Raw genomic sequence first — 14,292 nt, 5'->3', positions numbered from 1 at the left:
CTGCAGTTATATTGGGAGGCATTCCTGGAAGAAGATTTTCACATTTAATCATTTCTTCATTCTTGCACAAGAATTTGTCAGTAAATGCAACATACAGTAATGTATAGAGAAACCTTCCATTCTTATTTTGTGATATAAGTATATGAATGTATGGAAATATACATAAACATATTGTCACTTTTCTCAGTGCTGTTTCAAAAAGTCAAGAAAATATAAATCTATTATAGTTGGAATCGTGGAATAAATGCAAGCATTTAAATGCAAACGGCCTCGCGTTACCTCTGAGTCTTCTTGGGACTAAACAAATTAGGTATGCCTCTGTTCCTGAGGTCATCTGATGCCAGTGAAACTGCTTAGTTATTTCCTCATGATCTTGGGTCAGTGGAGTACAGAATCGCACCATTCGGGCCTGTTTAAGCATCTGTACCATATCAAGTAAAGCAGGACACGTCACGTTGTTCATTTTTCCCGACCGCTGGTGTTTTAAAACACACACACACACACACACACACACACACACACACACACACACACACACACACACACACACACACACACACACACACACACACACACACACACACACGCTGAAACAATTAGCAGTGGCCTTGTGGTTAAATAATAGACCGTAGGCATTCCTGGTAATTTCAGCGGCGGAAAAAAGACGATACTTTTATCCACTTTTTTCTACAAAGTCCACATGTTTCATCTTTCACAGCAGACATAAATGCCCTCCATCCACACCCACACTGTCAACAAATCTATACCACAAACATTGAAGCAGACTGGGGTCGCTCTGCAGTTGTTAATTCGAGAGGGGATCGATCACTGCCAGTTGCAGTCTACGATTACTGAATGCATCAGCTAAAAATGTATGAAACAGTTTTGACAGCTGCAAGCTGGTAACTCAGCATCAGAGCTACAATATGTCTCAACTGTTAAGGTGTCAGATTCTGCCATTCACCTTTATGTATTAACAATTAAATAGAATACTGGGCATGCTGCTCATCACACAGGGCAAACATTGCCTCGACTGAACTCTAAAAACTCTAAAAAGTTCCTTCATTTACTTGATTACCCTGCAAAAAAAAAAAAAAAAAAAAAAAAATATATATATATATATATATATATATATATATATATATATATATATATATATATATATATATATATATATATATATATATATATACTCTCTGTCAAACTCTGCAGGTCAAAAAAACTTGCTGTGGTTGGATAAATAAAATTACAATTACAAATTCACATGTGATTAAGTGATAAAGGCTGCCAACATATGAAGGTGCCAGTGAGGCACTAGTGCACTAATGTCCAGTAGCAAAGGTTGAGGAGGCAATGATTTATGTATTATAGGAGTCTGCTGCATGTACAGAATCACACATGTATAAACAAACCTCAGACAAACAGCAAGTCAAGGTTTAAAAACTGTCGAGAGGCAGAAAGAGAGGACAGAAAACTGGGAGAGGATAATTCCTGACAGATTATTTCTTTACCAGATGATAGCCTCAGCTTTTCCACAGACACACACACACATGCACACATAGGCAACACTTCTTTGCACTGTATTTCATGATACAGAAATATTTCTCCAGGGAGAGAGCGTTCGTGTGCGTGTGTTTGTAATGGTAAAAGCATTAACAGTGAAAAGAAAGGAGAGGACACAAAGGATCAGAGGAGAAACAAAAAGACAGACCGGCGTCTGATGTGCAGGACAGTCATGTGTCTGACTCATTTCTGCACCATTTTAAATCCTGGAAACTTCACATTTTGCACACATCCACATCCCTCATTTGAACCAGGCTCATTTTTCTACTGGGTTTCTCTCAAGAGGCAGCTTTTCTAAAGTAAATAAGAAAAAAAATACCCAACTCAGCATCAGTTACAGTAGGAAAATTACTCCCTAAACACAATGCAAAAAATATGCAGACTTGGTAAGTTCAGCCTCTTCCTTTTCTCTCTATTATCCTGCTCTCTTTGTTGCATACTCCCAGCAATGAGGTAGGGGCCACCTTTCTTTTTCAGAAGCTTCTCACAAAACCTGCTGCCAGGTTTGAGATAGTGCAGCAATGTCCCACCTATTTAGCAGACTTTGTTGAACTGGAAAGATGCCAAGAATGACTGAGTTGAAATGTATGAAAGCAAAGTAGTGAATGAGTGGTGTGTGCGTGTGTGTGTGTGTGTGTGTGTGTGTGTGTGTGTGTGTGTGGGGGGGGGGTCTTAATCCTTTAAAACCTGAAACATTCAACAACAGAGGCTGATGTTAAAATGTGAAAGGTGATGCTTGTATATCATACATCATAAACTGTATGTCATTTTCAGGTGCAGGCAGCTGCAGTCGGATGAAACTAAAAACTAAAAACTGCTCAGTGTCAAACAATAAAGGTGAAGCTGTTGTGACATCGCCGACAGGATGAGATGATTTATGAAGTGGTTTTGGTGGGGAAGAGTGTGTAATAGTGAAGGTAGGGCTTATTTTTGTTCTCTCTCTTTTCTGTGTTTCATTTTGCAGATCATCCCTCTCAGCTTAGCCAGCAGCACATTGAAACCAATGATATTTTTCCAGCTGAAGAGTCAGTTTTAGCTCATTGTCTACAATTTGGGTTTAACCAGTGTTTCACTGATAAGTGATATACAGAGTTCAAATCTGTGACTATTGTAAAACGGATGGGGTCTACATCTACATCCTAGGTGCAGCATATTCTTATCTCATGATTTGATCATAATTTGAGGATAATTTGGATGTGAAAGCCTTTTGAGTGCAGGGAGACTTAAGTCATTAAGTTTTTAAATAGAGACACAGGTTTTGTAATTTACCCTCTGTACACCACCACAGTGGATTTTAAGTCAAACGTGAAATGAAAATGTGATTGAAGTGCAGACTTTCAGCTTTAATTCAAGGGGTCTAGTAAATGTATTGTACTGACTGTTTAGGAATTGCAGCTGTTTTTTTATACACAGTCCCCTAATTGGACAAACTCACATAATCAAAATATTAGGATTGTTAGGATGAAAATGGTTTGCAGTCAGTGACTGGCTGAAGCCTGGAACCCGCAAACATCTTCCCTTGAGTTGCTTCACTGGGCCTTTACTGCAGCACCTTCAGCTGCTGCTTGTTTGCAGGTCTCTCTGCCTCCAGTTTGGTGTTTCATAATTAAAAAGCTGCTCTTTTTGGGTTGAGATCAGATTACTGACTTCACCACTGAAAAACCACCCCATTTCTTTTGCTCAAGAAACTCCTGGTTTTGCTTTGTGAAACACTGTAGAGTCCGTTTTTAACAGCATTTGGCTGTATCTGAGCAGACAGAATTTATCCTGCTGCTTCTATTAACAGTCACATCATGAATAAACACCAGTGACCCGGTTCCACTGACAGTCATACATGCTCATGCCCTAACATTACCCCCAACCATGTTTAACACACTGTGTCTCTCCTTCTACATATTTTTAGCTTCCCATCATTCTGGAATAAGTTCATCTTTGTTTCATCTGTCCAAAGAATTTTTTCCAGAGCTGTGCAGGCTCTTTTAGATGTTTTCTGACTAAGTCTAATCTGCCCTTCCTGTTCTTGAGTGTAACCAGTGGTTTTCATCTCATGTAACCCCCTGTATTTATGCTTAAGAAGGCGTTTCTTGATTGCAGACTTTGAAAAGGATACGCCCACCCCTTCGAGAATGTTCTTAACTTGGTTAGATGTTGTGCCGTTGTTTTTCTTAACCATGTAAATAATTCTGTCATCATTCACTTTATGTGTCTCATGTGGTCTTTCAGGCCCTTTGGTGTTGCTGAGCTGGTCAGTGCATTCCTTCTTTTTAAGAATGCACTAGATTGTTGATCTGACCACTCCTAAAGTTTAAGCCATCTCTCTGATAGGTTTATTTTGTGTTTTCACCCTAATGGTGACCTCTTTTATTTGCACTGACATCTCCTGCATGCCATTTTCTCCTACTAATAAATGCCAAAAATAAATAAATGAATAAAACCTACTGGCTGTAATGAGAATCCAAAAGCTTTAATGCAGATCAGAGTTTATAGACTGAAGAACTACTAAAATATGGATGCTAGGGATTAAAAAACATCTAAAGTTATGGTATCTCAGAGGGAAATGAAGCGAAATCAGCTGCTTAGCGTATGTGGAGAAACATGTGTGACTTTACTTCCCTGTTTTATTTGTAAACATCTGTCTGTCACATAAATCTTAATTGTCCAGCACAACCTTTCACCATTTCCACGCACCCTGAATGACCTCCTCTAACTTTAACATTTTGTTTCCCTGGGGAGATACTAACCCCCTTCCCCTTTTCATTTCTCTATTTTTCTCTGCTTTTCTCCATCCTCTTTAACCATTTCCCATCACTTCCTTCTCCATTTACTGTTCAAGTCTGACTGTCATAGCCTTATTTATCCTGGTAACGTGGGTTTTCGTTGTGCCTCTCGCTTTGGTTCCTTTTGTGTAATTTCTGGCAACATTGTCTGTATTTCTGTCTGTCTCCCTCTCTGTCTGCATATGTTTTTCTACTGCCTGCTCCTTCACTGCCTTCCCTTTCACAGTTCATCTGTATTTCTCAGCCCCCCCGAACACACACACACACACACACACACACACACACACACACACACACACACACACACACACACACACACACACACACACACACACACACACACACACACACCTCTTTTTCTCCCTTTTAGCCAGGAAAAATTGTACTGGCTTTGAGTTTCAATACAGTAGGAGATATTTGACCATGCAGGAAATGTCAAAACTGCTATATTCATTCTCCTCTCACACTTACCCACCCACGCATACACATATACACATGCATAGATTTACAATGTTGTTTTAAAAAAAAAAAAAAAAAAAAAAAAAAATCACAAAATGAAATCCAGAGTAAAAAGACATAGTTTCAAGAGCTGGAGTGCATTTAACTTAATTTGATTTAATTCAGCACAAAGATGCTGGAGGGGGAGCCAGGCTGCAGATGGGAATGGCACCATAAAAGTAGGGGTCTGTCAGTGGGAAGAGCAGCACCAGAAACAGCAGGGCTCCCATCAGATATGAGACGAGCAGAGCTGAACGCTGAGGGTGCTGCAGGGCAGAGCTGATATCAGGCAGGCCCTGACTGTTACAGAATGAATGGCACAAAACTGGACCCACAACATGGCCTTAACAAAGCAAACAAAAAAAAACAAAGCACAGATTTCAGATGCAATAAGTTAAGTAAAGTAGGATAGTGCATAAACAAATAATTGTACAGTTTACATATCTCACCAGTTCGCATGAATATGAAGGCAGTAAAAGCACCAAAAACAGTTGTGTACAAGAACTGCATCCCTGTAAAAGAAAAAAAGAACCACTGAACAAAATCAATAAGATCAGTTTCAATTTTATCAGTACATGCTACATGAAGATAATCCAACATTGGTCTAAAAACCATGCACTGACCACAGAAATGATTCATTTTGCTCAGACCATAAGAATATGGTTTACCTTCGAGCTAACTGACCTGCCACCAGAAGGATGACGCTCATGCTCTCTTTGCCAAGCCGCCGTTGCTCTATGACATGATGCAAATGAGCTAGAATAAAACAGTTGACATTAATGGCAGTAAAAACATTTAGCAAACATAATGTAACACTTGCAAACACAGATTTAGCAAAAAAGAACAAGGCACAAAATCTAGCATTAACAACTATCTCCAAAGTGGTGACAGAGAGTGCAGAGGGAGGGATGGTGACTATAATGGACAAAGGAAGACCACAGAGAAGATTCATGGATGTAGTGAAGGAGGACATGCAGATGGTTGGTGTGACAGAAGGGATAGGGTGAGATGGAGGAAGATGAGCCACTGTGGTGACCCCTAAAGGGAGCAGCTGAAGGAAGAAGTCTCTCCAATGTGGCGTTATAGTTTAATGTATAATAGTCAAAATGCATGCAAATATGATTTGTTTCAATCTGAAAACCTTTTCACGTACCAACTCCAAAGAACAGCGGTGCTGTGAAGATGGCACCTGTGGGTCCTGTGCAGGGCACCAGCATAGGCAGCATGGCCCCTCTGAACACCAGCTCCTCTGTCATTGGTGCCACCACCTGGTTTCTGAGCCACACTGCGTCTCCCACACACAGCCTCCATGACTGAACATCTGAGAAAAAAAAAAAAGGGGGGGGGGGGGGTTTTACTCCATGATGAAATACAGTACATGAAAGCACACATATGGAGCTCTCTGACCCCAGTTAATCCAACATTCAGATATTATAGCGACAAACACACCCAGTACAGACTGCATTTCCCCAGTGAAGCCATTGGGGTTGTCCACAGCAGAATGAATCAGCGGACCAAGATAGAAAACCTGATGTGGAGAATAAAACCAGTTGTTTATAAAAACCAGAGAACGTAAATTTAAAAAAAAAAAGATTAAACTGAAAACTGCAGGGTCTATTTTCCAGTGAGTGGTTTAAACTTACCCATGGGGATATCACTGCAAAATGCAGACATTTAGTGGAAGTTGTAAAGCTACAGCGAGGCCTTAGCAGGAATGGAAAATAAATCTCTGAAATGTCAAGAATGCCTCTGTGGAGTATAAATATAAGCCTCTATGAGAGAAACAGGATCTACAGAGTAGCGTTTGAAACTGGTAAAAAAAAAAAAAAACTACTTGTATGTGGCTGTCCTTATTTCTGACAAATTTTATGTAAATGTAAATCACTCCTGGGTGTTTATCTGTAACCATTTCACTTGTTTTACATTTAAAACTTCAGCACTATTGCTGTCCTCAGCTAAGCAATCTGAAATTAGAGGTTTTCTGTATCGTGTTATTCTCCCTTCCCCCGTGTTACAATGTATTGATAAACAAGGGATTTATTAATATTTTGAATGCAGAAGCAAGCTGATCAGGCCTGGGCCTTGCTGACTTACCATAGTCAGTAATAAAGGCAGCAGGGCTGCAAGAACCAAGCCGTCCGTGCGAACTCCCATCAGCTCCCAAACAGGCACGCCGACCTTAAGTTCAGAACGCATTTTATAAACACTGTGACGTAAAACCAATCACTGACATTAGCTGCTGAACTCTTCACCATACGAAGCCTGCTGAGGATGACTCTGAGACTGAAATAAAACTTTTAGTTTTATTGATAATGACCAGCCGTAATGCAGATATTTGGGTGGATAGTCCTATAGATTAGCAATCGAGCAAAAAAACTTTTAAAAAGATACTCAAAGAAGTTAATTCTCTATATTTTTAGGCCAGAGAACAAAAAGCAGGTGCAGAGTTACAGCCTATACTCACCCTGACATCAGCCCACTGGATCCATGTTTTTACCACTGCAGGTGACAGTGCAGAGACCAGCAACACGCTCACGCAGCGACGCTTTATCACGCTGGGATGGTCCCTGCGCGCACAGTTTCAGGTTAGTATCCTGGTCTAACAGCACTTCTGTCATGTCTGTTGGTGAGTTGTATACCTTGGTAATCTTCTTCTCCACACGTACAAACTGCCAACATAGAGACAAGCCAAGAAAAGGCAGCTCAGCACACACAGTGAACACCTTGTGTGGGTGTGCTCCACCTGCATGACAAACTTGAGGGTTTGCAATCGCAACTTCAGCAGGTTCCTCAGGTGAACGGCGGCTAACAAAAGGAGTGCACATTCACACTGCTTGGGACCGGCTCGATCCTGTCTGTCATTTCGGATTAGTGGATCCCAGTGATTAGCTGATTAGCTGTAATGCTCCTGTCCAGTAAGTGAACGTATAAAACACGAGCTGATTCAGATACATGCTACAATGAGTTTAAACGAGACCACGTGCGAAATCATATATAACAGTAAACATTAAGTTTTGGTTATGATCTGACTGCCAGTCTGTAAATAAGTATTTGTTATTGGAAAGCAACTCGTAGCCTGCACAGAAAGTTCATGTTTTTCGCACACGCATAACAGTAGAAGACAACCATACAGTACTTGAACACAAAAATAACCGTTCCCTGACCGGGAATCGAACCCGGGCCGCGGCGGTGAGAGCGCCGAATCCTAACCACTAGACCACCAGGGAGGTATACGTGTCACATTTACATAAGGTCACATGTCATCCAAAACAACAACAAAATAAACAAAAACAAAAGTATCAGAAACAAGGTCCTAAGGCCAGATTTAGTGCCGAGAATATTTTCTATATTCTTTTTTGTCGCATTTTCGTCCACTGCTTTCCCTCGGTAACAATTCCCAATTCTTTATTCACCCCTTTTCATTAGGTCCTCGAATCTTTCGGGAATTTCCTTATCTGGATTTTGTTAGCTGGTCTCTGCATCCCTAAGATTTAGCCACGTCAGGCCAGACATTAAATAGATTATACAATGTCAAAAATATATAAGCATGTATAAGTGTGTAACATTATAATATAACTGACCAAATTGTAACTTTAATCCCGTACATAAACTGCAGCCCTATAATGTATGAGGGCTTTATTACAGTTTTGTGAGGGGTTCTACGTCCAAAAATCCCATAGTGTGCACTATTGCTTAACACTTCTTAGGTAAGGTTCAAGTCATTTCCTCGCAGCTGAATTGCCAGTTGGAGATGCATTACCAAACCTCATTTCAGACGGACCAAGCAAGATAAAACCATATATTTAAACATTTAAACTGTAGCTGTAGTGATCATTATCCAATCCAATCCAATTCTATTCTGTTCATATAATTAAGATTCACAACAGCTACCTTTATATTGTAAAGACTCTGAAATATTAGAAAGAAGAAACCCCAACAATCAGAGGACCCCCATGAGCAAGCAATTGGTGACAGTTGTCTGAATTTAGAAGCAGGAAATTAGAGGTCATCAGACATTAGTGTAGTTTAACTAGCAGATTTATGTCATCTGGCTTAATGGATAAATAAAGCTGGTTATCACCTGCATAGCAGTGAATACATATGCAATGTTTTCTCATAATACTGCCTAAGGGAGGCATGTGTAATATAAACAGAACTGGTCCCAGCACAGAACCCTGTCCACCAGTTTTGCCATCACTGCAGCATTGCAGTGGGGAATATCTTTGTAGTGCCAATATATTATTTTATATATTACAATTTACTTCCTAGTTTGTATCATCTATAAAGCATGATGAACCTTACAAAACATGATGAAAAAAGTCATAATAACTGTAAGCAGCCATCTGATATTTATTCATTTTCTTTATTACAAACATCCTCACCTCATAATACGCAGCTACAATATGGGGTACACAGTAGGGTTGTGGAGCAGAGTGCCTCCATTAGCACACCTCCAAAAGCATGCATACAGTAGTCGACACAGAAATGAGAAAACAATTTGATTTTTGTGAATATTGCACGCTTGACCATCACATCCACATAGACTGTGGCTGTTTCAAGTCACTAGGGTACAACTTTAGGCTGGAAACATCTTTTAATTTCTTGAGTCTGCAGGCCTTATCACAGAGCGACACTGGGGGGCCATCCTGAATTTGAAAACATGTATCCTCTGCTAACAACCTCGGGTGTTCGAGTCCAGCTCATGACTTACCGCTTACTATTTTTGTATCTGAAAGGTTTGGGCATGTTTTTGGACTTTTTCTTGGGGAACTGACAAGTAGGGTGACATTACTAGAGACCTGCAGATTACAAGCAACTGTAAACTAAACTTCCCCTAAAAGCTACAGTTATTTTGGCCTTATTTTTCACAATGGAGCATAAGCCAATGTTCGAATAGTTAAACTCACAGATTATAAACAGAAACACACTCAAAACATATGTGCAATAGATGTACAACAACCTGACACATAATTTAAATAAATAAAAATAGGTGAAAAGAATCAGTTAATACTTAAACATTTTGACACACACCTAAAAATAATGAACATTTAAAATTTTTTTTTTTTAAAAAGAAGACACATTTTGCAGTGTCCGACTCAGAGCAGTCCTCTGGAAATATAAAGGCACTTTAAATACAAGAAAGTACAGAGCCCTAGCATTCTTTAAAAAAAAGTTTCTGTTTTATTTAAAACAAAAAAATACTTTTTTGGGACTTCAGGGACTCCGTAGTAAAAGCTGTTTGTGCTTGTCCTCTCTTCTCACTGTAACACACATTTGTCTTTGTTGCTGTATTTTCTCCTCCTCATTTCGAGACCACGTTCCAGACGCTCATCCTCCTCCAGTGCCCTGCAAACACAAAGACATTTTACTGTCCTGAGCTCATGGACATCTGTACCCTTGTATCAAAAGGGAGTCACAGTACCAAATAGAAACAAATCATATAATATGGATGATAGACATCCAAAAAAATACAAAAGGATCTCTGTTGGCTGTATAATCTCCCTGTGACTTGTTTTGTCTTTTTCACACAACCCTATGTATACTGACCTCCTCTCCTTGGTGTCGATGTCCCTGATGATCTCATCCCTTTGGTTGACCAGAGACACCAGCTCTTGGAGGAGCAGCTGCTCCCTCTGCTGCTGAGCAGGTGACTTCTGCCAGTCTGCACGACAAACAGAAGAACTCACCATAATCAAATGTATTCTTTTTATTTGTTTACATTTTGTGAAGTTTTAATTCTGGTGTGCATTAGTCTCTGTCTATTTGATCATTTATATCTGTAATGTCATCTGTAAATCATTTTGAATGTTGCTAATTTTGCACAGATTCAACTTTCCAATTTACATTGGATCCACATCAAAAAGGTATAATATTAAAATGTACTTGTACTGTATTTTTTTCCATAGATGGACTGTTATTTTGATAGGGATTAATGACCTTCTATAGCCATCATGACGCGCAGTTCTCTGGTCAGAAGCTCAAATCTCCTCTCCAGATCCTGCTCCTCTTGTCTGTAGATGCAATCAGTAATGAGTCAATTTAAAACAAGTGCAAAATATATGGATGTGTACATGTGTATACTGATGTGCGGGAGGTCTTACAGTAATTCCAGGTGGTCCTGTCTACGTATCAGAGCGTTCTTCTTGTTCACCAGAGTGAACCACTCCTGTATCAGCCTCTCCTCTTCATCACGGTCACTTCCTGCACAAACTGGAAAAAGTAAAAACTCTCCATAAAATTGCACCTCCATATCTCTCTGATCCTCTGCACGTCGCCACTCCTCTCAGAGATCCTCCTCCTCTATCACTCTCATTGTACCCCTGCTCGCCTGACTGACTACAATGGGTTTTAGCCAAGCAGCCCCTCATCTTTGGAACTCTCTCCAGCACCACATTTGTGATATTGATTCTCTGCCTATCTTTAAAGCCGGCCTGAAAACACATCTTTTTAAATTTGCCTATTCTGTTTGATTTTATATTGTTGACTTTACAATTCTATGATGTACCAATTTTTAATTCAGCTGTGTTTTCCAATTGTCATTACATTGTGATTTGGCATTTAACTGCTTGTAAGGTGTCCTTGAGTGCCTTGAAAGCCGCCTATAATTAAAATGTATTATTACCAATATTATGAACAGAACAAAACTCAGGGAGGGGCAGTCATCTGCAACAACCAGTCAGGGGGAGAGGGGAAAGAGAAGACAGAATAAAGTGAATCGTGGCACATAAATACAACCATTTAATTCAGATGCAGAAGTCCATTACATATGCAATTTCACAGTTCGCACCTCGCTCGTTCACAGGTCTTGAATGCGAGACTCACCTGTTTCCATGAGGCTTCGCAGTCGTCTCTCCACCACTGCAGCTCTGCTGTCAATATGTTTCTGCTCTGTCTCCAATGCTGCCAGCTCACTCAACACGTACTGGCTGGTGTCCTGCAGACACTGACCACAAGCCACACACACACACACGCACACGAATAGATGCAAACACACACAACCACACATGAACATACAGGACGATGGCAGAAAGCCACAAATAGAGGAGGGAGGGTGGGGGGAAGTGATTTAGGAAAAAAAAAAAAAAGGAGCCAGGACAGAAGAAACGAAAGGGGAGACAAGAGGAGAAGCAGAAGATGGTCAAAAGATTAGAGAGGCCAAAGGATGGAGAAATATAAGCTGTGAATGCAGATTGGTCAAAAATCTGGAAATCATTTCTTTATAATGAACTGAGCAGCTTTTGATGATCTCAGTGTTATTCAGTCGCTCTTGCAACCATCAGTTAATGATGATGTGAGAATCAAAGTGATGTAGAAATGAAATAAAGAACAGAAAAAGGGAAGAACACATAACTGACCATTGTTTCCTGTTCTTGTTTTGTAGGCTGGGCCTCAACTGCACTCTGGAACTCGGCATTATTTGGGTTTTCTGTTGCAGAGTTAGACTTTGTGTTTTCATCCTGGAGGAGAAATGTAATACTGTCAGATACCTACAGCAAGGTGGACACTTTAAAACAACAGAGGTTAAACTACCCCCCCCCACCCCCATGTGAAAACATAAAATATAACTTAAAAGTGTTTATTATAACTGTTTTGGGTAATTACATTGAACAGTTGTTTGCCAGTTTAAATAATGAAGCCAGATAAAGTATTACCTGAGCCAGCCCAGGCTTGACTGCCTTTGTAACAGACCGTGGGGGTGGGACTGGGGTTATGGACTCTTCCACTAAAAACAGATAAGAAGTATGATTATATGCTGGATTTTATTAATCACTTTAATGCCTCAGAAAAATTGGCAGAGAGTATTTCTCTGTATGTATTCAATCCAGTAAAATAAGGAATAAGGAACAATTAAAGTGAAAGTAAAACATCTACTCCGCTTCATTTGGGGCGGTGAGGGTACATATGATTACCTGGGGGCCACACCAGAAAACACCCAAACTGTTACTATATTTAAATATTATACAGTTAAAAAGTACTACATTTTGAAGAGTGAACAGATGTACTTGACATCATTTGTTTTCCTAACTGGATGTCGACCGCTCCAAACCAGTGATAACAGCACAGAGGAAAAAAAAAAAAGCTTGGACTGTTTTCTCCCATATAAAAATCATCCAAACTTTTATCATAAAATGCTGAGTTCATGTCAGACACCACTGCTCATGTCTCTGGGGGCTGTCAGGAGATTTGACATAAGAACAATAAACTTTACAGCTCTTGCACTGAGACAAATATTTAAAGCCAGTATAAATATTATATTAATAACAATATAAGACATATTTATGGCTGCATCATTTAATTGAATTTAGATGCACATGATCTGAAACACATTTGCACTGAAAAGACACATCTGGTACCTCTGGGAACCTTGGAAAACTTACAAGAATCTTAACAGGAGCATTGTGAACTTGATTTAACGAGCTGTTTTCCGTTCCTCTTTTCTCCTTAGCTCGAACTCTGCTACTTCACATTCCTAAGTTACCCATAGAAACACTAATGTTTCCCTTTTTCTCTTTTCCTTTCTGCTCTCCTCGCTGTGTTCTCTTTTAATCGGGGTTTATATTTTCTCCTACCCCCTTTTCACATTTTTGTGGAATCCAGCGTGTCATGTGTGAAAGCGCTGTCTTTACTTGGGTAGCAAAAAGTTTTTTAACTCTGTTTGCATAATTTACTACGGTAAGACAACACAGACTGTAAAAGTTCCAAAAAGCCAATGTGGATAAAATAAGCATTATTCAGTGAAGATAAAATTATCTTACATTGTGGATAATACTAATACCTTTAAGCTGTCTTTTGGCTCTTGGTGGCGGGACCACCAGCGTGCTGCTTCCTCCTTCTTCTAAACTCACTCCTTCATTCAGCCTGGCCATGCAGAAAGCAGCAGCGTCGACATTCGTGGGAGTAGGACCAGTGAGGGCAACGCCGTAACTGGACTTACTGCTGTTGTGCTCTATCTGCAGCACGCTCAGCTCCTGGTTGGTGAAGTGTGAGCGGATCTGGCTGAGGTAGGTCATTACTATGAGCCTGTCAGGCACAGACAGAAGGACCATGTCGGAGGGCTCCAACAGGCGCGAGATTCCCAGCCCCTCGAAACCGTCAAATGCCTGATGTTGTCAGGAAAGAATGATGTCATCAATTGAAAACAGAGATGACAACAATGGCACAAACAACCACAAACAAACAAACAAAAATGCCAAATATGTGCTCTGGAGCAAGGCTGAAACTGGCAGGGCATCATTTGCAATACTTTAGAGGGTAAAGTACCCCTGACTTTTCCAAATTATTCATTTTTTAAGGTCCATTTTCATAAAGTAAAATAAATTAAGCAGAGATAAAGTAAGCATCTTAGGAACATTTTGCGCTAGGTTTACCTTGCAGGATACATATATTTCTCTGTCTTAGTTTTGGAGCTTTTGAATTGATGTCCAGTATTGTGCAAAAGTCTTGAGTCACCCCT

The 14,292-nt window shown here is 40.0% G+C and overlaps 2 protein-coding genes and 1 non-coding gene across 4 annotated transcripts in view; all 3 read right to left on the bottom strand.

The window, feature by feature from the left end:
- Positions 1 to 4,935: 4,935 nt before the first annotated feature.
- Positions 4,936 to 7,664, bottom strand: LOC115792040 (CAAX prenyl protease 2-like). Its single transcript, XM_030746395.1, has 8 exons — positions 7,478 to 7,664; positions 7,303 to 7,405; positions 6,933 to 7,016; positions 6,288 to 6,366; positions 5,992 to 6,159; positions 5,523 to 5,594; positions 5,288 to 5,350; positions 4,936 to 5,181 (listed from the first exon to the last, which is right to left on the bottom strand). The coding sequence occupies exons 1-8, from the start codon at positions 7,585 to 7,587 to the stop codon at positions 4,961 to 4,963; spliced, it is 900 nt and encodes a 299-aa protein (XP_030602255.1). The 5' UTR covers positions 7,588 to 7,664; the 3' UTR covers positions 4,936 to 4,960.
- A 329-nt stretch (positions 7,665 to 7,993) lies between these two features.
- Positions 7,994 to 8,065, bottom strand: trnae-cuc (transfer RNA glutamic acid (anticodon CUC)). The gene has a single exon. It is a non-coding gene; the product is annotated as a tRNA-Glu (tRNA).
- A 1,931-nt stretch (positions 8,066 to 9,996) lies between these two features.
- Positions 9,997 to 14,292, bottom strand: part of ehbp1l1b (EH domain binding protein 1-like 1b) — a 29,901-nt gene continuing 25,605 nt past the window's right edge. For both annotated transcript variants that reach the window (XM_030746393.1, XM_030746394.1), the window contains 8 exons: positions 13,615 to 13,939; positions 12,491 to 12,561; positions 12,194 to 12,295; positions 11,661 to 11,781; positions 10,940 to 11,048; positions 10,776 to 10,849; positions 10,386 to 10,500; positions 9,997 to 10,184 (listed from right to left, as the gene is read on the bottom strand). In XM_030746393.1, coding sequence (XP_030602253.1) covers positions 10,097 to 10,184; positions 10,386 to 10,500; positions 10,776 to 10,849; positions 10,940 to 11,048; positions 11,661 to 11,781; positions 12,194 to 12,295; positions 12,491 to 12,561; positions 13,615 to 13,939 — 1,005 coding nt within the window. In that variant the 3' untranslated portion in view covers positions 9,997 to 10,096. The remainder of the gene's footprint in view (positions 10,185 to 10,385; positions 10,501 to 10,775; positions 10,850 to 10,939; positions 11,049 to 11,660; positions 11,782 to 12,193; positions 12,296 to 12,490; positions 12,562 to 13,614; positions 13,940 to 14,292) is intronic.

Source organism: Archocentrus centrarchus, chromosome 14 (genome assembly GCF_007364275.1).
Source record: "Archocentrus centrarchus isolate MPI-CPG fArcCen1 chromosome 14, fArcCen1, whole genome shotgun sequence".
In the NCBI taxonomy this organism is placed as follows: Eukaryota; Metazoa; Chordata; class Actinopteri; order Cichliformes; family Cichlidae; genus Archocentrus; species Archocentrus centrarchus.
This window is presented reverse-complemented; position numbering and strand designations above follow the sequence as displayed.